Source organism: Vespa crabro, chromosome 19 (assembly GCF_910589235.1).
Source record: "Vespa crabro chromosome 19, iyVesCrab1.2, whole genome shotgun sequence".
NCBI lineage: Eukaryota > Metazoa > Arthropoda > Insecta > Hymenoptera > Vespidae > Vespa > Vespa crabro.
The window spans coordinates 4,616,957-4,643,109 of NC_060973.1; the positions used below are offsets into that span (position 1 = coordinate 4,616,957).

General features: G+C 30.9%; 5 protein-coding genes across 13 annotated transcripts in view; 3 read left to right on the forward strand and 2 right to left on the reverse strand.

Moving 5' to 3' along the window:
• LOC124430835 overlaps window positions 1-11,772 on the forward strand; it is a 34,734-nt gene extending 22,962 nt beyond the window's left edge. Inside the window, exons 2-10 of one of the 2 annotated variants that reach the window (XR_006943863.1) lie at window positions 7,090-7,362; window positions 7,782-8,045; window positions 8,472-8,641; window positions 9,003-9,074; window positions 9,379-9,665; window positions 10,364-10,525; window positions 10,603-10,713; window positions 10,884-11,079; window positions 11,638-11,772. Coding sequence is in view for 1 of the 2 variants with exons in the window: in XM_046977942.1 (XP_046833898.1) it covers window positions 7,090-7,362; window positions 7,782-8,045; window positions 8,472-8,641; window positions 9,003-9,074; window positions 9,379-9,665; window positions 10,364-10,525; window positions 10,603-10,713; window positions 10,895-11,079 (1,524 nt within the window). In the remaining variant the exon portion in view is untranslated. The remainder of the gene's footprint in view (window positions 1-7,089; window positions 7,363-7,781; window positions 8,046-8,471; window positions 8,642-9,002; window positions 9,075-9,378; window positions 9,666-10,363; window positions 10,526-10,602; window positions 10,714-10,883; window positions 11,080-11,637) is intronic. The other variant, XM_046977942.1, reaches the window with a different exon arrangement.
• LOC124430775 lies at window positions 11,314-15,782 on the forward strand. The gene is made up of 5 exons (XM_046977783.1): window positions 11,314-11,346; window positions 11,638-12,152; window positions 12,883-13,187; window positions 13,261-13,520; window positions 13,761-15,782. Exons 1-5 carry the CDS (start codon window positions 11,314-11,316, stop codon window positions 14,349-14,351), a joined length of 1,704 nt encoding a protein of 567 aa, XP_046833739.1. The 3' UTR covers window positions 14,352-15,782.
• LOC124430836 (myb-like protein I) lies at window positions 15,512-19,166 on the reverse strand. Of its 7 annotated transcripts, none has more exons than XM_046977949.1 (4): window positions 18,807-19,166; window positions 17,696-17,923; window positions 17,320-17,531; window positions 15,512-17,118 (listed from the first exon to the last, which is right to left on the reverse strand). In XM_046977949.1, the coding sequence occupies exons 2-4, from the start codon at window positions 17,918-17,920 to the stop codon at window positions 16,086-16,088; spliced, it is 1,470 nt and encodes a 489-aa protein (XP_046833905.1). In that variant the 5' UTR covers window positions 17,921-17,923; window positions 18,807-19,166; the 3' UTR covers window positions 15,512-16,085. The 7 variants fall into 7 exon arrangements, with proteins under 7 accessions (XP_046833905.1, XP_046833901.1, XP_046833906.1 ...); XM_046977945.1 differs by having other exon boundaries at window positions 18,745-19,165; XM_046977950.1 differs by lacking the exon at window positions 18,807-19,166 and adding an exon at window positions 18,646-18,675.
• Window positions 19,167-20,706: 1,540 nt separating this feature from the next.
• On the reverse strand, window positions 20,707-26,098 carry LOC124430886 (protein ATP6V1FNB-like). 2 transcript variants are annotated; one of them, XR_006943873.1, is made up of 5 exons: window positions 25,801-26,098; window positions 25,563-25,717; window positions 25,305-25,478; window positions 21,324-22,644; window positions 20,707-21,205 (listed from the first exon to the last, which is right to left on the reverse strand). XR_006943873.1 is itself a non-coding variant. In XM_046978084.1 (3 exons), the coding sequence occupies exons 1-3, from the start codon at window positions 25,987-25,989 to the stop codon at window positions 25,247-25,249; spliced, it is 576 nt and encodes a 191-aa protein (XP_046834040.1). In that variant the 5' UTR covers window positions 25,990-26,098; the 3' UTR covers window positions 25,106-25,246. The 2 variants fall into 2 exon arrangements, 1 of the variants encoding a protein (XP_046834040.1); XM_046978084.1 differs by lacking the exons at window positions 20,707-21,205; window positions 21,324-22,644 and having other exon boundaries at window positions 25,106-25,478.
• LOC124430887 lies at window positions 22,818-25,192 on the forward strand. Its single transcript, XM_046978085.1, has 4 exons — window positions 22,818-24,288; window positions 24,360-24,562; window positions 24,635-24,812; window positions 24,896-25,192. The coding sequence occupies exons 1-4, from the start codon at window positions 24,232-24,234 to the stop codon at window positions 25,190-25,192; spliced, it is 735 nt and encodes a 244-aa protein (XP_046834041.1). The 5' UTR covers window positions 22,818-24,231.
• Window positions 26,099-26,153: the final 55 nt, after the last annotated feature.

Below are 26,153 nucleotides of genomic sequence, written 5' to 3' on the forward strand. Positions count from 1 at the left end.
CTCTCACTCACTCTCTCTCTTGCTCTTCCTTTTCATTCTCTTGCCACAAAATAGAATAGTTTCTACTGTCGTGTAGAATTTAGCTGATAATTTACACGAGGCTTCAGGGTTTATCGTGCCAAGGAACTTCCTCCGGAAGTCACGTTTTCCTTCTACAGGGTGTAACAAAGATAGCATACTATATTCCTAATTTGTCTTGCCTTAATGAAAGAATTCAAGAAAAAAGGAAAAAAAGAAAGAAAGAAAAGTAAAAGAAAGAGAAGAAAATATCCACTGGCAATTGTCTTTTCGATGGTTATTTCGAGTTAACCGTAACGATAAATTCGATCCTGTTGAAATAATGATCATGACAGTAACGCAATATCGTCCGATGTAATTCAATATGGCTATCGTCACTCGGAGAACGCGTTTGCAATAAATTTTATCCGAAAGCATCGACGTTACCGTTGAGGTTTCAATGAATAGAATCGATCCTCGTATAGTCGATTCACTGTTTTTGTTACACTCCCTATAGACGTATACATATAGGTATATAGATATCTATCTACATACGGGGTGATCATGCTCTAGTACGATACGACAAACTTATTTATTAGCGAGTAATCTAGATGGAAGTAACTAACTATGATATCGTAAAGGGATAATCATTGGATTAGCTTGTTGCAATGCGATAACACGTTAATTAATATTTTAATATTTTCTTATAATAATATTCAATCTAACGATCGATTAATACAATTGATACGTGAGAATTAATTAGATGAACGATATAAATCGTTCTACACACATATATATATATATATATATATATATATATATATATATATATATATATATATATACATTTGTTCGTAAATTAAAAGGGAACAAAAGAGAAAAAGAAAAGAAAAGTGGTAGTGAAAAAGAATAAAAGAAAATCAACATGAGAGATTAATTAAATCACCGTACAAAAATCGACGATCGGATTCAATCGAATGATCGCTTAAATTCTTGATCGAATACACGTAATATAAAATATTATATGAGCTCTCTTGAATGAAAGTCAAACGATATTTCATCTCTCTTTCCTATTACAGTTGACGTTGGTGTTCGTCCGTACGATAGCGAATACCGTGCTTTAATTAGTGTCGCTTTAGAAATACACCAAGCCTGATATTCCACATACGCTAGTTTGTGAAAGTTAGTGTACGGAGATAACTAATACGGATAATTGAATCGCACGAAAACAGTATCTCTAATTAAAGGCTTCCCTTGATGTGTGTTCAACTGGTATCTATCTACTGTTATTATTTTGGTTGGCGATGATAGTGCTGTTGTTTTTATTGTTATCGTTATTCTCATTTTCATCCGACATCGTTACTTCAAGATACACACCGTGACTTTTCTATTCGAACTTCGATACGAAAGGGATTTAATAAAAAAAAAAAAAAAAAAAAAAAAAAAAAAAAAAAAAAAAAAAAAAAGAAAATAAATAAATAAAAAAAAAGAAAAAAATATTTCGATCGACGATGACGACAAAAGAAAACTATCGATACGGATTGATCTTAATATTGAATGCATATAAATCAATCGATCGATTAAATAATAAATAAACAAAATTAAATCGTTGGATGTCAATAAATGAAAATTGTTTAAATATTCGAAACGATCGACGTTCTATCGGTTACTTCAGCCGACCGTGAAATCCTCTCGACGTTTTATAGGTTTTCTCTTCCATTTCCCGTCCCTTCCTTCCCCGCCCCCTTCTTTTCCACCAAAAAGTATATGCTCTTTTCCGTAGGATATGCATAAAACGATTCGAAGCTCAGACACAAGAGAAAAATCTTCAAGAATCGTGACATTTTCCCATCACCGTTCAACGTCGTTCAAGCTTATCCCTTTCCCTTTGTTTCTCCCTTTTCCACCTTAATACCTTATACTCCAATCTTTTTTACTCCTTTCCCTATCCCTTCCCGATGGAAGCAAACCCACCACCTTCTCGTGGTTTCCATCGAGCAATGATACTCGAACGATGCTGAAAAGGATAGAGAAAAAGAAAAAGAAAAAGAAAAAAAGAAAACGACAAAAATGAATATGAATATGTGAATGAAAAAATGAAAAGAAAAGAGAGAAAGAAAATGACCTTTTCGGTGTGATACTTAAGAAAATTGCTTGAAATTTTCTACATCCGTGAATTCGTCGTCTTCGTTATCGTCTTCGTCGTCCTAGTTGTCCTTATCGTTGTCCTCGTTCTCGTCGTCGTCGTCTCCGTCGCAAAATAGAGAGATTAAACGAACTAATGCACGTTGATCCTTTTTCTCCAACGAAAAGAGTATCATTGGCGAAGAGTGGGTAATCCAAAGTCCACTGATTCTCCTCGATAGAAACTTTATTCCCATGTTTTAAAAAGCTCTCCTCACCCTTCCCCCTCCCATTGACTATGCTTCTACGTCGAGGATTATAAATAACTAAATAAATAAATAAACTATATTTTCTTTTGTCAGAGAGATAGAGAGAAAATAACGAAAAACATTTTTAAATAAAAAAAAAAACGATAAGAAAAAAAGAAAAATAACGATAAGAAAAAAAAAAAGTAGGATCCTTTGCAGCGGAAAAAATCATGCCGTTCGATTTTCGGCGTTTACTTATTGAAACCTCTCTTATATCGATCCGGCATATCTACGGCACCGTAAGTGCCATCTTCTGATCGTGACATGCACTACAATCATCGCGAAATTCTTCAATGAGACGAATTTGGCGGTAAATTTATAATACGTATGAGCGTACGAGCGTGTCACGTTCATTTTTGAATGAGTCCGCAATGTGAATGACCCGATCAATACCATTTATGATCTTTTTGTCGTTTAAACGACGAGATTTCGTTCGGGGCATACGTTCGAAATGGGATCAAAATCAATTGCGATATCAAACGAATCGTTTAAAAAGTTCTTTATAATGTTTAACATATTATATGAAATGCTTGTAATAAGTTAAAAAAAAAAAAAAAAAAGAAAAAGAAAAGATAAGTAAAACGAAAAGTTTTCACGGTAATACTTTTTAATTCGTGCGAACGAAGGTTACTTACGAATCAAATATGTTTCTCTTTGAATGTATTAACACGCACATGTGCGTATGCACGTAAATGAAGGTATATGTAAGTGCAATAAGTGGAAAAGATGATGGTGGGTCAGGCGTATATTAATGATCAACTCTCTAGCACGTGCAAACGCGCGGTAAATAGCGCGCGATGGGAATAATCGACCCGATACAAATTCGTTTCGAGTTGATCAGTTTTGGCGCGTTGAGAGTATGTACATATGTATATACGTACATATATAATACATATCCATCTATCGTATGTAATAAAATAATCAATCGATGCTAACGATAAAGAAACGAGCCGAATGAAACGAACGAAATGAAACGAATGAACTAACAATAAGTAACAACACGAGAAATCTTTCAAAAGATACTTCCTGTATTACTGCGTTTCTATTTTATATCTTTTTCTTTTTCTTTTTCTTTAATCTTTTTCCAAGCTTTTAACTTTTTCACAAATGAGAAACAGGCGCTCGTAATTATATATCGTTGCTAATTAATACTTTATAGCCTTTCACTCTTCGTTCAGTTTCCAATTATTTTCTCAAAGTATAACAAAGTCAAAGAATAATAATACTAATAATAATAATAATAATAATAACAATATTATTTGTGATCATATTTTTTTAATTCTTATATTACTTTTTCTTTCTAAAGAGAAAATGTAATGAGAAGATACTGAAACGAATATATTATACTCAGGTGTATAAGGGCATGTCATATTATTCCAACGTATTGTGAATAGAAAATTTTTTAAAACTTTCTTATATTAACTTTCGTCACGTCCGACATTGTTTCCGAGATGCATTCAGTTTTGTTATTTTAGCAGTCACCAACTACTCCTCATGAAAATTGCACAAATAAATTATTCCAAGTTTTAATATGAATCTCAAATTATCATATTCCGATCTTTTATTTTCAAAAATAACAAATATTAATCAAATTTTTTAACATATACTTTATATTATTCTTTTTATATATATACTTTATTTAAGCAAAATAATTTGTTTAATATTAGGATATACTCTGTATGCATGTACATATATATATATATGTACATATATATATATATATATATATATATATATATATGTATATATATATAAAACGAAATTTCACAATACACTCCCGTGTTTGCTCGTGAATCTAACATCGACAGTTACCTTTGATCTTGCGAAAAGGAATATCGATGACCGACCATACTTTGCATAACCACGAAGAAACAGATTCAAAGACTTTTCCACCTTTATCGTGGCTTTGTTCGAGGCAATTTATTTAAAGCGTACAGGGAAAGAAGAATGGAACATTTTCTGGTCGTTTAATATTATCATGGAGAGCCAATAGGAAAATTTCTTGTAACAAAGAGACAGACTTTTATCGAATAAATTGAAAATGCCCAGTCGGCCAATCATATAATTATTAAATCGAAGATTAAATAAATCGAACGAAACAACAATAGAGATAATATTGATAATAAAGATTTTCCTTAAAATCGAATAATAAAGGATAATCATAATTATAGAAATATTTGGAAGACTCACCAATATTGTCGTGTGCGTGTTTGAAATTCCAGAAACAATTATTATGATAAAAGCAAATCAAATTCAAAGATAACAATATTTGTTTTTTAAAACTTCGAAACAAATCAGATAAATTCTAAGTTGTATCATACTTGGGAATATACACGGAAGACTGCACATTAACTAACAAACGAGTTTGGTTCTTACGACTAGCGAACCGATACGACCTATCTTCTTCAACGTTCCAATATCTAAGATCTACGAACTCGACTGTAAAGCTACTGTTACTTTGTGATAGTAGCGAATAAAGCTATTCTGTCGAAGAAGCCTCACAAATACGCTCTCGCACGCAAACACATACGCACACACATATATAAGTTCGCGCATCACTTACCAATCTTTAAAGAGACAAAAATCTTAAAATCACAAAGTATCCACAAAAAACAAAAAGAAACCCATTTTACTCGATCAATAATGTCATTTTCTCGTGAAACATTGCAAAGTAAATTACTCTAGGAAATCCCTCATGCTCATCTTTTTCAAGGAATCCTAACAAAAATCTTTGCTTTGATGAAAAGGAATGGATGTGAACGAGAACGTAGAATTTTTCATTTTACCCCTGAGATTTGGTTAGATAACTGAAATAATCTTTTTCTTTTTATTCTTTTTTCTTCTTTTTTTTTTTTTTTTATACAACAGTGATATATCCTATAAAAATAGTGACAAAAAATAGATACAAAGTGTCCTACAAGCTTGGAACCATTTGAGAAAAACATACCGGATTACAAAATCTTTTTCGGAGCGTCGTTCGGTGTTATGTTACGCGTACTAGTAAAAATGATACCTCCACTCTGGTAATACTCTTTTGATCCATGATGTATTGCTTCAGATATAAAGAGCTTTGAATATTCACCTTGTACACCCCATGACTTTTATATTATCTTAGATGATATAAAAAATTATAAAAAAGAAAAAAGAAAAAAGAAAAGAAAAATAATAAAAAAAACAAGATAAGAGTCTTATGGTTCCAAGCTTAGTCGAAACATTATTCTCCGTATAAATAACATATATGGATATATAATCCGTCACATCAAATTCAGTTCTCTGTTTCAACTGAAATTAATTATAAGTACGCGAACTCGAATAGTATGTTTGCTATTAAAGTAAAACAATGTAGAATGGAATGATGGATATTTCAAACGAATTTCATTGATTCGAATAAACAGAATTTCAGTTATTTGATTTTACTGATATTTTCAATTCGATAGATATACGCATTGATAACATCAATTAGCAATAGGACATCTATATTAACAATTGGATAAAACATTTTTAATAGAAACAAAATTAAATTTCAATCGAAATGTAATAACGTCGTCTGTTTGGACATATTATTCTTCAAAATAAATTTACGGGTAATAATAAATGGGATTAGTAACGATAACAAAAAATAAAATAAAAAAAACAAAATTTAATTTCGAAATATAGGATAGAAAAAGTTATGATAAAGAAACAAAAAAAAAAAGAAGTAAGGAAGAAAGAGAAAAGAAGAAAATAAATTCGTTCTCATTCTTATTCGAGTTTGACGTACTTCTTCAGTATTTCTTAAGTCCTCGGTACAAAGTTTTGTGTCGCTTTCAGTCTGCACGAATTTTCTCTCTCTCTTTCTCTCTCTCCTTCTCTCTCTCTCTTTTTCTCTCTTTTTCTCTCTTCTTATCTCGAAACGCTACGATGTCTGACGCTGCAGGGGGAAAGATTTTCAGGGTGTATAATAATAATAATAATAATAATCGAAAATGCGCGTAGAGAGACGACGACGACGACGACGATTACGACTACGACGATAAATCTAGAATCCGCCTCAGTAGGATTTAAACTACATTTCCAACCTTCTGATAAATTCTTTCGAATGGGATGGAAGAGGAAAAAAAATAAAAACGAAAGAATCCTAAGTAATTAAAGTTCAAACTTTTGAAAGATCTTCTCTCTCTCTTTCTCTCTCTCTCTCTCTCTCTCTCTCTCTCTCTCTCTCTCTCTCTCGTATTATTAAACTAAACGTTTCGTTGAAAAAATATAAATATGTAATAAAAAAAAAAAAAAAAAAAAAAAGAAGAAAAATTAAGAAACGTACGAGAGTTCAAAGAGATGTTTTAAAACGATGCTCGACGTTTCATAATTAAAAAGTGAAATACTTATTTATTTTCTAACGGACTGATTATTAGACGAATGGCCAATGACTTTTGATAAAAATTCAAAAATGAAAATAAAATCAAAGATGAAAATGTTTATTTTGAAAGTTATATATTAATACGTCGATTAAAAATTTTCATTTTAATTTTGTAATGAATATTTCAAGTAAATTTCAAAAAATCTAATTAACAAAACGAATTCATATTTTATAGATCAAAAATAATTTATATATATATTTATATATATATATATATATAGATCGAAATATTTGATATTTTATGTTCGAAACTAAACTCAATAGAGTCACCGACGAGTCGAGGAAACTCGTCAGCAAGCTTTGACGAGAGAACCACCAGAAATCTCATGGGAAAACACATTGGGTGCACCCAATGGTGTACCTTTCGATGACGACACGAAGGATCTCCTTAAGAATTGCCTCGACGTTTCGATTCCACCTCAGACTACCATAACGGATATCATCAAACGTAGCTCGAGCTTTCCTATCAATTTCCCAATAAACACCGTTAGATGTTCAACATTGAGAGATAGAGGTGTCAGTTCTGATATATTGGAGGTTAGTATTAATAGAAGTGAAAAAAAAAATTATCCAATTAAAATATACTTTTAGAATTCACAATATTTTTTTCTTTCTTTCTTTTAATAATATACGCGTGTATTATCAATTATTTAAGATAATACTTGAATCTAAAACTTTCCTCTATATTTTAACTTTTATATATTTCACTGTTTTCCATGCGTTTATTTATTTATTTTCTCTTTCTTTTTTTTTTTTTTTTATAATTTAATTTCCTTAGACTCGGCTGAAATAATGTTCGGTAAATAGTTCAGATAAATGCAGAACGAATTAAAAAGAAGCTCTCTTCGTTAATTCGATCGATTGTACGACTCTTTACCTTCCAATTAAAAAGTTCCCTTCTTCTTTGAGTCGTTTTTTACTTACATGAACAAAAAAAAAAAAAAAACTTATTTCAGTTAAACGCTAATTCGGCGTATCCATTGATCCATGAGGCCATGCTACCACTCATAGCACGATGGTTAAAGCACAAACGTCAATATGGTAGTGCGATCGAGAGAGCCCTTTACAAAGAAATGGGTCTTATAGAGTTTATTCAACGACTTCTCGAAAAAAGAGCCGTCAATTTCTTTGGCTCGGACGATCGATACAAGCTGATCGATGGAAAGACCGGTGTTGATGGTTGGGAGAGCGTAGGAACGGATTATGAGAAAGAGCCGCTGGTGAGTGCACACAAATATAAAAATATAAAAATATAAAAATAAAAGAAAGAAAAGAAAAATAAATAAGATAAAAGAGAAAATTTTACTCGACCTCGATAAAACTTTTCTTTTTTCTTTTTTTTCTTTCTTCCTTTTTTCTTGTTCAGTTACTATTTAAATATCAAATATATTCGCTCTACGAATTGTATAAATAAATATAATTAAATTACAAAAAATTGATTGACCGATAAATCAATCTTCCTCTCCTTTCCTTCTTTTTTTTTCCTTTACATTATTACATCGATCGCCTCCCTTTTAAAAATGTATAAAAATTCATACAAACAAAATATGTGTAGATAAATGAAATGGAAAAATAAAAAAAAACAAACATTCAAACAAAGAATTAATTAGAAATGAAATTAATGGCAATCGATCGTTGTTCTCTAGGTTCTGACGAAGTGCCTGTCGTACGACGAAATCAAATTGTCGTCAATGATCGTAGTTTCATCTCACACGGAATTCATCAACGACGGTTCTCGAGAAAATAGGGGCGTAGTAACAAGTGATCCAGACTCCGTCCAGCCCAGAGGCGTTATTATGGGTGTCGTGGGAGCAAGGTTCGCGTTTATATACCTAACTCGTACAATTAATCACGAAAGTGCGCATGTAAAAAATTAGTCTCTTGAGGTGTCGCTTTTTATTACGGCTATACTTTTCTTTTTCTTTTTTCTTTCTTTCTTTTTTTTATTTTCACCGTCCCGCTCTCCCATTGAGGGATAAAAAAAGTTGTACAACTTTTTAGAACAACTAGACTAGAACAAACAGTGCCGAAAGCGATACCCTTCCTGTACTTGTTTTCCTTTTTTTTTTTGTTTTTTATCCTTTCTTTCATATACATATATAAACAGTTTAAAAAAACAGTCGAAAAAAAAGAACAGTTTAAAAAAACAGTTTATTAATAGCCTTCTTTATATGCAGATTCGAAAAACCACGAGTTATGGAATATCAGGATATACTTATAACTCCTTTACAAAATAATATGGATAATGGGTAAGAGATTAAGAGAATTATATCGATACATTTTTAAATGTTATTTTCTTCGTTATCTTTACTTTGATTTTGACAATAGTTAATTAAAAATTATCTATGCCTCGAATATAATGACTTGGAATGACTTACTATATAATAGAAATGATTTTTAATCGTGATATATATTGACTGCGTTTAAAAAAAAAAAAAATAACTTTTTCAATAACAATACTTATTATCAGCAACGATACTTATGATCTCATGTATAGCAAACTGTTCTACTTTCTTTTTTAAATTTTTACTCTTTTACTTTTCCTTGATATAGATACGGTCCAAACGTCGAAGGTATGACACAAGAAAAACGTGGGCTTAGAATAATATGGGCGAATTTTTATGGAGAAATCTATCATCCGCTTTATGAGGAAACGGTAAAGCGTATTAAATCTAAAGACAATAAAAGATATCTATCGCTTACGAGTCAAACGGTTTTCGACATTGAAAATTATATGAAAAGAACTCTTTTATCTGTTGAAATAATACTTCTCGAAGCAAATACTAGAGCCGAAAAACAAAATACCACTGCTTTCCTTCACGTTGTTGGATTCGGTCTTGGTACGTAAACGAGCATAACTTTTTATTTATGCCTTTTAATCATTTTACTTTTAACCAAATAGAAAAGTTTTTTAAAAAGAGCAAAAAGAAAAAAAATCTCAACCTTTCGAGTAGAAATTTTGAATTTATATGAATAAATAGTTTTTTAACTTCACAAAGCTTTCTCGTAAAGCTTTTCAAATTGTTTTTGGAGAGAATTATTCGTAGAAAAAAAACGAAAGGTTACTTTATTATTATCATATATTATTTTTAATTTTGATTAGAGAAATTTTAAAATATCGAAGGTCAAGAATTTTATTATTTATAATGAAATCATTATTACGCCGATCAAATCTTATTAATAAAAATTGTTAAAACACTTATTAAAGATTTGTATATAATACATTACATGAGATGTGAACGCTATGAAATAATTAATATCGACAAAATTAATACCCACCTTCTTCAACGGCGAGTATAATCGAGGTTGAGTGCACATACGAAATTAATTGATATGTATTAGTATACCAATCCATTCCGTAAATGATTGTAACGTCTGACTGTCCTAGCGAGTAAGCTTATACGATTCAAATTAAAGATGAAACGTTTAACTTGAGAATTATATTAAAATGATTAGAATATATATATATATATATATATATATATATATATATATATATAAAGTATATAGGTATATAATATATTTCTAAAAATTACAGGAGCATGGAAGATAATACAGGATCAAGAAATATATTTCTTAAAGACCTTTGAGATAGCAATTAGAAAGATGAACAAGAAATTGAAATACGTATCAGACGTGATGTTCGCTTACTTTAGACAACAGAAATGTGGGAATACAGGAAACGGCGATTATCTTGGAGGTTCGCTAATCGATTTTGTTATCACGCGTCCGATCTGAATCGAGAGCTTGTAATTAACGTAATTAATGATCCTTCAGATATCAAGATCCATTTTGCTCTGAGAGAACCCCATAGTAAATTATTGAGATCGACGGATGCAAGCAAGTTACTGATCGTAACTTATGCTTGGGATGGAAACGCTCAACCAGGTTGTTGTTCTTTTTTAATTTATTTTTATTTTGTTTTTTTTGTCGTTTTTCTTCTTCTTTTTTATCTTTTTCTTCTTAAATTTACCGTCTCTCTTTATCGATCGAAACGTTGATATGAAACGAACGTCGTCGACAGATTCGTAGTAACGAATTCTTATCCCTAATTGCAGTCGACTTACAGGGAACGAATTTTGGAGCGGTTATCTCGCGTCGAGTGGAGATCCAGCAGCAGCATGCAGCAGTCAAATAGCAGAATTGCACAATTCTTGGATAAATCCAAGAACTTGCGGTGCTAGTTTACACGTCGCATCTGCCGAGCATGGAATTTTGCACATATCCGACTACGCGAGACTTCATCTTACTTAGGTAAAAAGTAACATAAGTTGGAAGTTAAAATCTTTATGATAGATCACTTGGAAAGTTAATACATAGATCTAAAAGGTTATGTGTACAAAATGAAATTATAGCTATATATATATACGAAGTGAACCATGTTATATGAGACTTGCATGCATTTATATATACATATACATGCAAGTCTCATATAATATATACATATCATGCATTTATATATACATATACATGCAAGTCTCATATAACATGGTTCACTTTGTAACGTGTTACATCGAAATCGTATTTTCAGATACCATGCTATAGGACAGTTATATGTCTACCTTATACATCGTTAGTCATGAAATATTTGATAAATGTTTCTTTTGAAATCTATAAATGAAAATTAATAACACATGTACTTATTTTTACCAATTTTTGAAGTAAAAATTTTTATTAATTAATAATAAATATTTTGTAAAATACATGATCGATATACGTGAATATTCCGATCAGTGTAAATTAATACGTTGAACATTAATAATTTTAATATAATAAATTTTAATATAATAAATATGAAAATTGTGATTTTAGGAAAGGGCCGGCCCAACGGGCAGCGGTCAACGAAGACCATCTCGATCACCGCGCAGTCAGAGAAGTCGAAGTGCCGATGTTGATTGCTTAAAAAAATATACCGAAAGGAGAATCGAAGGAAGAAGACATACGGACGTTGCCGATACCAGTAAGCTAGATACGTCAAGATGGATACCACTGGCAAAGAATGTCTCTCGGGGTCAAACGAGTTTGAAAAAAACGGCACAAGTTTCGAAAGACGAAGATAAACGACGATATGAGAGTAACTCTAATACGGTGAGGAGCGATTCGATAAAGTGGCAACAAACTTCTTCGATGGAAGTGGACGAACGTAAAAGGAATTTGCCAAATGAAAAAAAAGTAGAAGAAGTGCAAGAAGAAGAAGAAAAAGCTAAGCTGTATGGCAGACAAGTAGCTGCTCGTAGTCGAAGTACTGACGTTACTACATTCAAGAAAGAAAAATACACCGAAGAACGAAGACATACCGACTGCGGTGATATCAGAATTTCATCCAGGTTGTCATCATTAATTCATTTCATTTTAATCATTAATATTTTTAATATGTGTGTTATATGTATTTTTTTCTTTGTATATTTTATATGTATATTAATATTCTATATTTGATTAAAGTTATCGACAAATATCGATAACTATAATAATATATATATATATTTTTATAAATATAATATTTTTTGTTTTCAATAACTTTAATCAAATAAAACAAAATTGTTTTTATAAATGATACAATGGCAGTATCGATATTCGATATGGAAGAGTCTTACCGATTCTAGCGATCCTCCTTTGAAATATTTTCTTCAATAATTTCACGTATCGATAATTAAAATATGACTTATTATATTTCATCGATCAAGATCCTATTTTTAAAACGAAGATTTGTAAGATCGATTATATAGTAGATTCCTACATTACCTTTTTAGTCAATGATCGATCGCCGAGCTCTTCAGAGGCATCTAGCGTTGAAACGTCTGAATTAACTTTAGCGCAAACCCCTTATGGTAGGCAAAATTTATATCAAAATACACGTTGATACATCAGAGTTTCTTAAATTTCTACAATTTACGATACACACGTTATTTAAACAAATATTTCAGATAAAAATTGTTGATTGAATCTAGCAGGATATATATATATATAAATTTGTAAATATTTGTCAATGAAAAATGTTATCGTAAAATCATGTAAAATCGTGTGAGGAATATTTATCGAGAAATTATAATTTTGCAGATGGATACCACAAATAAATAGTGCCAGATTTCGCAGTGACACGTCGACATTCGCGAAATTCACGAATTCTTACGAAATTACAAAAAATGCTGCAACCAGATGGATAACGTTCGCGAAAAATCCATCGCCGTTTCCAACGCCTCGAATGAATCCAGATAAGAAAACACAAATGGAAGAGAGTTCACGAAAAAATGAAGAATCTTGTACAAAGGAAAACAAAACTGAAGCAACAAAATGGACACCTTTGCGAAAGTTTGCGTCGCCTGTACCGTCCAAACGAAATACTGAAAATGATACGACACCGGGTATAGAAATTATTGCAAAAAAAATATTATATTGTTAATACTTGTTATAAAACTATTTAATTTGACCTTTTAGATTTATCGGAGATTACTCCGCAAAATCGCTTAAAAAATAACGACGCATCTGACGCACTTGACAAAGCTAACAAATTGAGTCAACGAATGCGAGATCTTTATGATTTCAAAACGGAAAACGAATGGCCAAAGAGATTAAAGAACCGACCATACGAAGAAACGTGGATAAGTAAAAGTAGTAGCGAGGAGGAAAGACATCCTCCCAGTGGTCGTAGAAATAGTCAGGATATGGAATTTAACGATAGATCGTTACGAATCAGGGTGATTGCTTTAAATTGTTTATCTAATTCTTTCGTATTAATTATTGAATTGATCACCAACCAATAATATCGTAATTGTCGGTATTTTATATCTAAGTAAGCAATGAACAATAGTATAATATTTACATTTTATCGAAAAAAAAAGTTATTATTGTTGTCGATCAATTATTTAAAAAAAAAATTGTTAAAAAATCTGATTGGAATTCTAATGAAAATAAAAAAGAAAACACACATTTCCTAGGATACAAAATTGCAAATTCATCGAACGGAGGAATCGAAGGTCTTCCATAGCGACACGGATGAAAGATCAAAGAAATTCATCGAAAGGCATAGCAATTCGGAGGATCTTGGATTACGCGGTACCGCAGAAAAGTTGCGAGCTCAAAATCGACGCACGCAATCGGACGATTACGACGAGAAATGTAGGAAAAGGAACAGCTATCGATCGGATAGCAGAGAGGAAGGAGCCCGATCGAAAGGAGAACAACACGTACATATTGAAAACAAAAGAAACTCCGACGCAAGTGAAAGATCCCAGGAATCACGCGGTAGTTGTTCCGAAATTGAGTTTCCTAGTAAAAGAAATTCACGAACGAGCAACGTTAGTTATGCCAGTATTGTTAATCCAACCGGCAAAAGAGGTAGTTTAGAATGTAGATCGACTCAGCGTATTCTCGAGATGCCACCACGAAGAGCATTTAGTCAAGGTGAGGGAAGACCTGCCACTCCGGTACCACCGATCGAAATGAACGCAGATCGTGTCGTCGCTGTTAGATTGATCTCGGAATGTCAAAAGAGAGACAGCACCAGATACAAGGTCTATCTGACGTAAATAAATACGAAACGTAATACGTTTCTAAAGATTTTCTAAATAAATTTCGAGATCAAAAAAAAAAGAAGAAATGATAGAATATATCTTTCTCGACTCTTTGCAGATCGATCAATCGTCCGATCTTTAACCATACCAATTTATTATACAATTAAAGTTCAATATATTTCTCGAAATAATTACCTGAAGCACTTAATCCTCGACTCATCGTGTAACATTTCATACAGAATTATTATTATTGTTATTATTATTATTATTGTCATCGTCGTTATCGTATACATCGTTAAATATTATTGACCAATGAAACGTTCGATGTAAAACTGGAAAGAGTCGAGTATTTGTTGTCCTGTTAGATACATTGAAAAATCGATATTTTCTGAAAGAAAAAGAAAAAGCGAAGAAGAGACTAATAAAATCTTCAGATTAGAAATTAAATAAAATTTGAAGTAAGGTAATAAAGTTGTTAATGTGCCTCACATGTTGAAACGATTCCAAACCATAAAAGTCAAGAAAAAATATATAAATTCGTGCCTGCAATAAGAAACAATCAGGGTAACAGTGATATATAAACGAAATAATAATTATTATTATTATATACCTACGTATTATGTATAGTATTATATACGTGTTTAATGCGCCGTTATCTCGTTTCATCGTCTTATTTTCCACGTGAAATACTCGTTGAATTTTTAAAGAATGAAACACCTTCAAGTATACATATATATATATATATATATAAAATAATATTTAATATATAATATTAATATTATAATTCATATACATATATGTATATATATATATGTATAAATTGTAGTAACTGATTAAAATAAACAATGAAATCTTTCGTTCTCGCACAGTGTTAACTAATAAAGAAAAATATATATGATAAATATGTCAATAAATATGTCCACAATTCATTTTTTCTTGTGTTCAAAATGAATTAATAGTATATCTCATTTGATACTAAGCCACAGTTATAAATAAATAAATAATGTAATATCATAATCACATTATACTCGAAACGTAGAAAAAAACAAAAAGAAACGAAGAACTATTCCACACTCGCGTTATATGTAAGAAATATACAAACAAAATGAAGTGTTTTAAACGATTAAGAAAAAAGAAATGATGTGACGAACTCTCTCTCTTTCTCTCCCTCTCTCTCTCTCTCTCTCTCTCTCTCTCTCTCTCTCTCTCTCTCTTTCTTTCTCTCTCTTTCTCTTTCTCTCTCTCTCTCACGCGCGCACGTGCGTGATCGATCGATCGTTTATATATTGTAACAATTAAAAAGTCACTGCACCGGTTTAAAATAAGCTACAAGCACAGGATGTACAAAAGTGTCATGATAAACGAACATAAATAAATAAATAAATAAATAAATAAATAAATAAATAAATAAACAAATAAATAAATAAAGTTTTTGTGAAACAATGATTCATGAATGTTTCTTTTCTCTCTACATTTTCGTTTGAAATCACATAATATTGTCTTTTTTTTATTTACATTCAAGAAAACACTTAAGCTTTCTGTCTCGTAAAAACAATGAACTTTTATTGAACGAATTACTTTTAAAAAAATATAATTATATAAAAAAAAAAAAATAAAAAAAAAATAATAATAGTAATAATAAAGCAGTCACACAGTAATAGGAATATCTCAAATACGTAAGACAGAAAGTCGCCAAAATTTTTTCCAATCCAATCCTCAGATCTTGCTTGATTCTCTTCTTTTCAATGTTCACTTTCTTTCGACGTGTCTAAAATCCTGCCGAAAATTTCCCGTTGTATCTTTGGCAAAAGTAACCTTAACTCTCTTCCGCACTTGAATTGGAGGTTCGGTGATTGACGACGATCTACACTCTCTACCAATGCCAGATTGTTCGTCGTCTTGTCTCTCGACTTTAAATAATCTCTTTTGTCCAACACTCGAACTATTTCCATTAGTTACTAAGGAGCCATTCGTAGAGGATACGTTGTAATTGATTTGTTGAGATTTTGAAAAATTATTGACTCTGTTGGAAACGGTCGATGAAGACGACGACAACGACGATGACGACGACGACGACGATGACGACGATGATGACGACGACGACGATGACGACGACGACGAGGATGACGAGGACGATGATGATGATGATGATGATGATGATGATGATGATGATGATGACGACGAACAAGATAACGAAGAACGAATCAGATTAGAGCCTAAAGAATGATTAACCGAATGATGGTGACCTTGAGAAATAACATTCGAGGAATCCATGTGTTTATCAACCGAAGAGGCCGACAATTCGTTTAACGATACAGCTGGTACGATCATTAGCAAGTTGTTCCCATTCTTATCACAGGCGCCATGATGACCGACAGGATGTTGTCTCTGTTGTTGGCCAAGATAATGGACTCTATATGATTGGAGGGCGTTCTCGTTGATCTGTTTCTCTTGTTTCGTTAAATTAATCGGGCACTTTGTTTGATAAGAATTGGACTTTTGAATACCGTTGTTATTATTATTGTTGTTGTTGTTATTGTTATTATTATTATTGTTGCTGTTGCTGTTGTTGTTGTTGTTGTTGTTGTTGTTGTTGTTGTTGTTGTTGTTGTTGTTGTTGTTGTTGTTGTTGTTGTTGTTGTTGTTGTTGTTGTTGTTGTTGTTGTTGTTGTTGTTAAAGTGTCCCTCACATTTTACTCTGACACCATCTTGCATATGGACCAGTCCGTTTCGATCTTGAGCATTCTGCCACTCAAGAACGTTACTTAGCAATCTTATGTATCTGTAAATTATATTTTACATAATTTGACGAAAAAATATCTATAAAAATATAGAAACATTCTTCCTCTTTTTATTTTTTTTTCCGTTTTTTTTTTGTTTCTATTTTGTCTTTACTTTCAAACTTCCCTTATTAATTTGTAGAAAACCAATACGAAAATGTTCAATAAATATCCTATCTACAAAGATATATAGATATACTGACCGTATAGCCATTCTTAAAATCTCATTCTTCGACAACTTTTTATCCGGAGGATGAGTAGGAACAAGCTTTCGAAGTTCAGCGAAAGCTCCGCTGACATTCTGTTGTCTCCATCGTTCACGACTGTTCGTAAATAATTTCCTAACACCAACGTTGCCTATCCGAAGTGTGGGCGAGCCTAATTGACCGTTACCGGAAGATGAAATGCCGTCTAGCTATGAAATTATTGCCGATTATAAAACAATGCGAATAAGAAAAAAAAAGAAAAAAAAAGATTTCAAAAATTAAAAGCGTAAAATAAGAAAGAGTAAATTTGTTATTAGAAAAAGAATAAAAAAATAAGAAAACAAAGATGTGTATTTTTATTTTTTTCTCTCACGGAATTCGCACGGTCTCTCCTACGTCTTCCCTGTTCTTCTTCCTCGTCGGTGTCGTGGGAATAAAATTCATCGGAAAGGGTTGCCTCTTCCTCGGTATCTCTCGGAGTACCCGGCGAATCCCCCGGCTCTTCGGCAAGTTCTCCTTCAGCTGATAAAAATGATTCAGCAGGAGAACCATTGTCCGTTTCCGTTGTTACACCGTTACATCCATTGTATGTCAACATCGGCTGAAAATTAACGCCACGTTTATTATTCGTCTCATTGTTCGCCGTTAATCTTAATTACGGATCGTCCCGTAATAAATAACGATTTGTGTCTTTCTTTTCCTATTTCGATCTTTTTGTGAATTTGAAGATTTATAATTGAATGTAACTTTTAAGTTGTCCGCTTAAATGCACTTAGTATTTTTTTAATTAACAATTACTTTTTTGATAGGAAATTAGATATATGATCCTATCGAAGATCGTATTAAAAATTAATGAATCCTAAGTATAAATTAAATTATAAATTTAACTATAATACGATTACATTGGTTTAAGCTATACTATAACTTTTTTCTAATCTAAGTTATAGTATAATTTTTTTATCAATAATAAAAAAATTAATTCTATTGGAAAGTATCAATTTCGCATGTATGTAATTGTCCACCGAATAAATATTAAATCAGTATTAATTATTTCTTATATGTTAAACTGAAATATCACTCTTGAAAGACAGTCACCCAAACAAATGTTTCTAACGATAAGATTAGGAAATTGAGAAGAATTTGTTACACGCCTCGACGGAATACTATTAAATATATATCGTATATAATCCACACCTATACCTACACATACACACACATACGCGTGCTTTCTCGTTTTATTTTCATTACACAAATTCATAAACGTTCACAGATATACATCGTAGTAATTTAATATAATTCTTTTTACGATTTCTCATCACTTACAACTTCGTCGTCGTTCAAGTATCAACTAATATATGATCTACGCATCTTGATCTTGAAAGGAAAGAGAGAAAACAAATTGTATACAAATGAATATCTTACCATGTTGAACCGATTGACCTTATGAGGATAATATCGAAATAAACGAAAATATTGAAACGTACTTTAACAACACTCTTCTCCGATCGTATGATTCATCTATTATAAAAATTTTTCTTTTGTTTCCTTTTATATTCACCGTTGAAAATCTTACAAATATCAATCTCTACGTGTAAGTTATACGACCGATAAAGTCAAACGAAACGATTTGACTAATAGAAAGTCTGTAACTCTAGTAGCACAGAGCAGACTTTGGTAAAATGAAAATTTTGTACGAAGGCGGAGCTCTCTCTCTCTCTCTCCTACCCTCCCTCCCTCTTTTCTCTCACTCCCTCTCTCACTCCCTCTCTCGCTCTCTCTCTCTTTCTCTATCTCTGGTAACTTGATCTCCATGGGTGGAGCTCGTCTTTGGACCATCCCATGTCGCTTGCACACGCGTCCATTCAGCCTCCCTCTATCGGTCCACCAGCGGATCGTTTTAAACGCCAGAGAGAGAAAGAGAGAGAGAGAGAGAGAGAGAGAGCGAGAGAGTGAGAGAGAGAAAGAAAGAGAAAAAAGAGGGAGATGGACAGAGAGAAATCCGCGAAAGGGAGCATGTGACGTGATAAGAGAAATCACTCGGCTTTTCTCGCTCGTCCAATCAAATCGACCCAGGGACATTCGTTATTAAATCTTTTTATACGCGTTGCGCTTCGTTCACTCCCTTTTTACAAAGAAAGTTAATAATAAAAATATAATCATTCTATCGCATTAACGACGCTTATTAAACGTACGTTTTAATCTTCGTCAAAAATAAAAAAATATATTTTCTGTATCATGTGCGGTTTTTAAATAATATTTTTACTCTTTTTTTTGTAATTATCATTTTGAAGTGGTGAAGATAAATAAACGAAGATAATAACGAACCCATCAAAGGATTAAAAGTTTCGCTTTAAAAAAATAAAATTCTGATTTAAGTACACTTATCTCCAGCTCTCATTATCATGCGTGCGAGAGAGGAAGAAAGATAGAGAATTAACTATTCTCCTCCTCTTCCTATTGTTTTTTTGAAAACACACGTGTATTCAAGATGTTTCACTTGTGTGTTCGAAGAAAATGTGAAAATAGAAGACAGTTGGCGTTTTATCTAATCGTTGTCGGTACGTTATTGATTCTACTTTCTTTAATAATTTTTCTCAAAAATTTGGAGAGAAAGAAATCCTTCTTATGTATTTTCACAATCGTAAATTTTTTTTAATTTCTAAAAAAATCTATAAGATTTTATTTAAAATTAATATGATAGCGAATAGAAAAATTCATATATATATATATATATATATATATATATATATATATATATAAAATATATAACAAAAATATATATAAAATATAGAAATAAATTATATATATAAAATATAGAAGAAATTAATTTGTTCAAAATTAAAACAAATTGTACTAATCCGTAAATAGAATAAAAAAATTCTCATTATATCTATCATCATTAAAAATTTGTTTAAAAATTGACAAAATTCTTAACTCACAAAAATCGCGTATAAGGGAAAATAAAAAAAATCAATGAGAAAGGTTCCGCTTTAACACGAATTTGCTCCCACGCAGATTGGCCTAACCATATGTAGTAATAGCGCTCGAATGAGCATCATCGAGGAGATGCTATCATTTAATCGGGTTCAACACAACGACAGTTTGAATTTGTCCTAGCGTAAAAACTATAAGCACCCTACTAACTTCGGTCGTGGTATCGCAATAAAACTTTTTGGTGATAGCCACTTGCTGAGAAATGAGAAGGGTCCTACGATTTCTCACCCCCTCTCGTACCTCCCATACCTAATGTATATTAATCAAGGATTCTCTCGTATATTCTACGTAGCTTGCACATTGACTCCTCGAGGGATTTAGCTAATAGGAATTTGATTGTTTGGAAAAGATTTTCCTCGAGGAGATAAGAAAAAAAAAAGGAAGAAAAAGAGAAGATAAAAAATTGTTCAAACATTTATATATTTGTCTCGTTAAACGACGATTAGCGAAAAATGATAAAAATATAAATATAACGTAGAAATGACAGCTATGTTTCGAAATAATTTCATTTTTGCACAGGATTTTTCATTGTTCTCGAATAAAATTTAACGCATGAAAAATCAAATATATCTATGTATATAAATCGTATTAGTGACTCTGGAAAAGATCATTTTAAAGTAATTTAAATCCTATGAATTATTTAATAGTACTAATAGGACCGCAGCTTCATAGATAGCGATGTGTACTGATCCGAAAATAATTTTTGGCGTACGTTCAGCACGTGCATGTGTCGAGTGATCGTCCAGGGAAGTTGCGTGTGCCATGCCGATATAAAAAAATTCTATAAGGGGATCCTGATTTTTTTTCTTTCTTCTTTTATATATATATATATATAACCTTCCATTCTTCACTTTTGACTGTTCTTTTCAAAACCATATTCGAGAGGATTCTTAAAACGATACAAAATTTTTTAAATATTGATCTTAAGATAAAGAGAACAAAAAAGATTTATATGCATTAAAAATTTTTGTTTAATAAATAAGTAATTTATATAAAAGTAAAAGTACTTTAGCCTTATACTGGATGTTCACATAAGCATACAATTTTGGTATATCTATGTTCTTATGTATCATCATATCCCTCAATTTGTTAATGATTTAAAAAATAAAAGAGAAATCTAAAAAAAATAGAGGAACGATATCAATGTTTAGAAAAATATTAATGTCAATGATAAAATATATCCTTCCCTTTGAAAAACGAGAATCACCCTACGTGCTTTTCATCACCGACGGGGATTGCACTATTTGCAGTGGTTTCCCACAGGGTTGCTAACTTGTGGCTCAATTTTAGCGCGTGACAATGAATAAAATTTGTAGCATTAATGTCGCTTATCGGGCACAATTACATTTTTCTATAAACGACAGTCGTTCATCAAAAAAAAATTTTTATATAAGTACCTGAATTCATTCGAGAGAAATATCGTGAAAAGTCATTTTCGAAGGGCGTGTATATAACGAGAGAGAGAGAGAGAGAGAGAGAGAGAGAAAGAGAGAGAGAAAGAGAAAAATAAAATGCTGTCGTTAAAGGAGACAATAAATTGTAGATCAAGATTAATGACACTAGTAATAGATCTGCATTTGCATATACAGAGTGAATCAATTATTTTCGATTTAAAAAAAAGAAGAGATACAAATGTTTTACATATATATATAGCTTTCTCATGTAACAGATAACAAAGTAAAAAATCGTAAATTATCATCATAAAGACGATAATTATGAGCTCACCCTGTACATAGAAACACATAAGAAAGTATCTCTATCGTTTTCCAAGAATTCCACTCAAACGTACTCTCCCTCCTTTCTCTTCTTTCTCTCCTTTCAAAAAAAAAAAGAAAAAAAAAGAAAAAAAGAAAAAAAAAGAAAAGAAAAACAATGTATAAGATATATCGTATAAAATAGAATAGGATAAAAGATGATAATAAAAAAATCGTGATTAGGTATGAAGTGAAAATCCTTGGAACGTGACACAAAATCGCGTTGGTACATAGAAGGAAATTCTAGGAGGAAATGAGGGCGTGTCGATAGAAAAGAGGCGTGCCTCTGTTGGTTTGCGCAGTGTCCCATGAACATCAGTGTGCGTTCGAATAGAATCCCCATACTGGTGGTATGAATTGTACGAAGAGAAGGATGGAACATATAATATGTGTGTGTGAGAGAGAGAGAAAGAGAATAGATCCCGAGTAAGAGGGGTATAAGGGTGAAATCAATTTTCGTTATCGTCGTCAACCAGACACCCCATATTAATTCCGTTAGCGAGTGTTTGCCTTTCCATGTATGCCCCTCTCTTACAACCAACTGATAGAAGCCTTAAGTACTTCGGATGGAGATCTAAAAGATAACGACGATAATAATAATTATTATTTTACCAATAACAATAATATTAACAGTAACGGTAGTTACAATAATAGTGGTAGTTATAGTCATAAATATATATCGTGATAATAATAGTAATAGTGATAGTTATGACGATAGTAATAGTAAATAACAAATAAATTCGTACTTGAAACTTTTCCTCAATTTATTTATATTGAAAATTTTTTCTCTAATACAGAAAGCTTCGAAAATTTCGCTTAATTTCTTAATAATGTCATTCCGGCGCTCAATTCATGTCAATGATGATGATGATAATAATGGCAAGAAAAACAATCTAATGTTACTCGTATTTGTAAGCTTTTTTCTTCTTAATTTTTTATTTTAAAAAGTTCTAATTCACCAAACTTCAACAAACGGTAGCCATTTTATTTTGGTGTATTACGTCATCACAGCGCGAAATTCAAATCGAATTTTCGGAGAATATTTTTCTTCTCATGAAAATTGCTAGTCGAACCTTCGTTATAATTGTCTTATTTCCGATGACATATTATATATATTATATTATTGTCTTATATTCGAATCATTACGTGAGAAGAAAGGAAAAATTCAAAATTAGAAAAACGATTGATAAATCATTGTAGATACTCATACGTTTGGAAAAAGATTATGATCAAAAGAGAAGAATTCTTATTTACGAAAGTGAATAAATAAATAACATACACAATTATAGACACTTTAAGATATTTTACTGATTTGGTGTAAAATATAATTGTCAAAATTTTTATCAAAGGAGAAATTAACAATTTATTATATCATTATAGATTCGTCTAACCTTATGCATTTATGAATCTAACTTTTGCTTTTGCAAATTTTTATTTACAAATGTAAGATCCAGTTGGCAGGTATGTGCAAAAAATATAATATATCAGGTCTTTAGATTTAGTTTTGTTTGGTAAAAAAACATTTGAACGTTATATATAAATTACAAATAAGATATAACTCAATCTCTCTAAACACTACTTTCCGTAAAAAATTCACAAGAAAAATATAAAACTATGAGTAAGTTATATTAATAAGTTACTACATATATGTAAATATAAAAATTATTTCTAACATAATTATCATTTATATTTTAAATCACACGAGATTCTATACAAGAAAAAATTCCAACACAAACGGAAGTTGGTCTTCACCTTGGTTTACCATTAGCAAAAACACTATTTGCTTATGATCATCAAGAAACCAAAAAATTGTTAGGATTAATACCACCACTAAAGCAAGTATCCGGAGATCTCTGGATTTCACCGTGTGCACAAATAAGCAAAAAAGTTTTAAGCTTACCAGAAAATAATAATATAATTAAAGAATGCACACATTTAGGAATACTTGGTAATAGTATTGTGTTACATATCGGCGTTATTAAAATGAACAATCTTTGTGTAAAATATATAATTAGCCTTAGGGCAAGATCTGTTAAATAAATTCAAAGCAGAAATTAAAGCAAATATAAAGAAGGAATTTAAAAAACAGTTAATCGATCAAAAATATTTATGCGAAGCTGAAAAACGTCAAGCAATTAAAATCAATACAGAAGAAATCCACATGATGTGGCAAAAATATATTAATACCATAGAGTGTGATATGCAGAAAGAATTACAGGTGAATAATTTAAATTTATATATGCATCAGTAAATAATATATCTAATAATATATGATAACTCTGTTGATAGATTGAACTTACGAAAGTTATTATTAAATGCAATAAAGAGATACAGAAAGCAGTGGTACAACAACGTATAAATATGACACAACATATGTTAAGAAAAATACGTAATGAAATGTCTTATATGGTAACAGATCTTTATGAAGAATTTGAGCAAACTCGCAGATCACATATAGAAAATATAATAGCAGATGTTAATGAGATTTTAAGGTACTTTCACGAATATTCTTCTACATACTTTATGATGATCCGAAGTTTCTTAATTTATTGTAACTAATTCAGGAAGGAACATATGAAAAACAATAGAAAAATAGAAAAATTGAAAAAGGAAAAAATGGAATCATTATATGTTCAAAAAGTAAAACTTGAGACAAAAAATATAGCTAATGTTATGTACATGCTTTGCCTTGAAAGATTACATTCTAATCTAGAAAAACAAAAAATACAAAATAATTTCCAGGTATTTCAAACTAATACATGTTTGATTTTCCAAAAAAAGAAAAAAAAAATAGTACTATATATTTAAATATTTCTTTATTTTAGAACAAATTCAGTAATTTGGAAAACATTATTTTGGATTTAAAGAAAATGTTAAATACGGCCGAAGAAACTGTTAAAAGATATCAAAGCAATAATGAATTGTTAAAAGAGAAATTTGATAAGATTAACCAAGAATTTCATAAGTTTGTCACTTTTGTATTTAATACCGTACCAAAGCAGGCTGAGTTTGTATTACCTTCAGAATCTATTTATTCGCAACAAATGAATCAGACTTTAAATGAAAAATTAGATAAATATAATACAATTTGTCAGAATCTATTGTTAGAAAAACAAAATTGATTGTTATTTAAAAAGATGGTAATAAAATTAGTAGTACTTCTAATTAGTCAATTCTTAATAAGTCAACAAATCATTGAAATTTTTTGGATTATTTGTTTGACAATTACGATACCAATCTGGGTCTCGCTGTAGACAAGATGCAGTCCGTTGATAAAATTGAGCCTGTATAACAGATTTGGCACCAAATTTACTAATAGGAGGTAAATTATAATCATTAAGACGCCATCCATAAAGCCAATTTGTACAATCGGGAAAATAAAAACGATCTTCCGGCAATTTCTGTAATCTAAAAATATCAAACTTCTTTTTTAATTATTCCGTCAAATATTAGCCAAACGATAATAACACGCTCTTCAATTTATTTTTTAACCTTTTACGAAAATAATTATCACTGCAAATAAAACTTTCAATTCCTTTTTCATAAAGAATGTCACGTATTTCTGGCTCAATTGGTTTCATTATATCAATATTTACAGAACCATCAATATTAGGTGGTCTCCATGTCGGCATGTATTTTTTACTTATCTGTAATATGGCAAAGTACAAATATAAGTTACAATTATATAAATATATATAATGTTTATATAAAAGATCAGTTGATACAAAACTTTGGGCTCGATCTTATCTTTTTTTGGTGATTCTTTTTCTATTCTTTTTATTTTAATTTGTGCTGTACTCTTTGCAATACCTAAATTATCTATTAATTTCTGTTGATTCTTTAAAAACCATTTCATACGTAAGAATTCTTCTTTCTTGTAATTCTCTCTGTGAAATAACTGACACCGATTATCACACATATTATTAAATATATCTGTCGAAAGTTATTTACATATTAATTTTGTATATCCCTTATGTAAAAGTCTAATAATAAATGTAAATTATACTTATAAAAGCGTAATTTAAAATATGAATGTGTCAAACTAAACTAATACTACTAATACATATTCATAGTATTATGATG

Excerpts from the sequence above, each read along its gene's own strand:
- LOC124430887 (XM_046978085.1), top strand. The coding sequence starts at position 24,232 with ATGATGTGGCAAAAATATATTAATACCATAGAGTGTGATATGCAGAAA. Across the intron at positions 24,289-24,359 it reads ATATGCAGAAAGAATTACAG|ATTGAACTTACGAAAGTTAT; the intron begins GTGAATAATTTA and ends CTCTGTTGATAG. Across the intron at positions 24,813-24,895 it reads AAATACAAAATAATTTCCAG|AACAAATTCAGTAATTTGGA; the intron begins GTATTTCAAACT and ends TCTTTATTTTAG.
- LOC124430775 (XM_046977783.1), top strand. The coding sequence starts at position 11,314 with ATGGTTCACTTTGTAACGTGTTACATCGAAATC. Across the intron at positions 13,188-13,260 it reads TGAAAATGATACGACACCGG|ATTTATCGGAGATTACTCCG; the intron begins GTATAGAAATTA and ends TTGACCTTTTAG. Across the intron at positions 13,521-13,760 it reads ATAGATCGTTACGAATCAGG|GATACAAAATTGCAAATTCA; the intron begins GTGATTGCTTTA and ends CACATTTCCTAG.
- LOC124430836 (XM_046977943.1), bottom strand. The coding sequence starts at position 18,580 with ATGAATTTGTGTAATGAAAATAAAACGAGAAAGCACGCGTATGTGTGT. Across the intron at positions 17,924-18,526 it reads ACGCGTATGTGTGTGTATGT|CCGATGTTGACATACAATGG; the intron begins GTAGGTATAGGT and ends GTTAATTTTCAG. Across the intron at positions 17,532-17,695 it reads GGAGAGACCGTGCGAATTCC|CTAGACGGCATTTCATCTTC; the intron begins GTGAGAGAAAAA and ends ATAATTTCATAG.
- LOC124430886 (XM_046978084.1), bottom strand. The coding sequence starts at position 25,989 with ATGTGTGATAATCGGTGTCAGTTATTTCACAGAGAGAATTACAAGAAA. Across the intron at positions 25,718-25,800 it reads AAGATAAGATCGAGCCCAAA|ATAAGTAAAAAATACATGCC; the intron begins GTTTTGTATCAA and ends GCCATATTACAG. Across the intron at positions 25,479-25,562 it reads GATAATTATTTTCGTAAAAG|ATTACAGAAATTGCCGGAAG; the intron begins GTTAAAAAATAA and ends TGATATTTTTAG.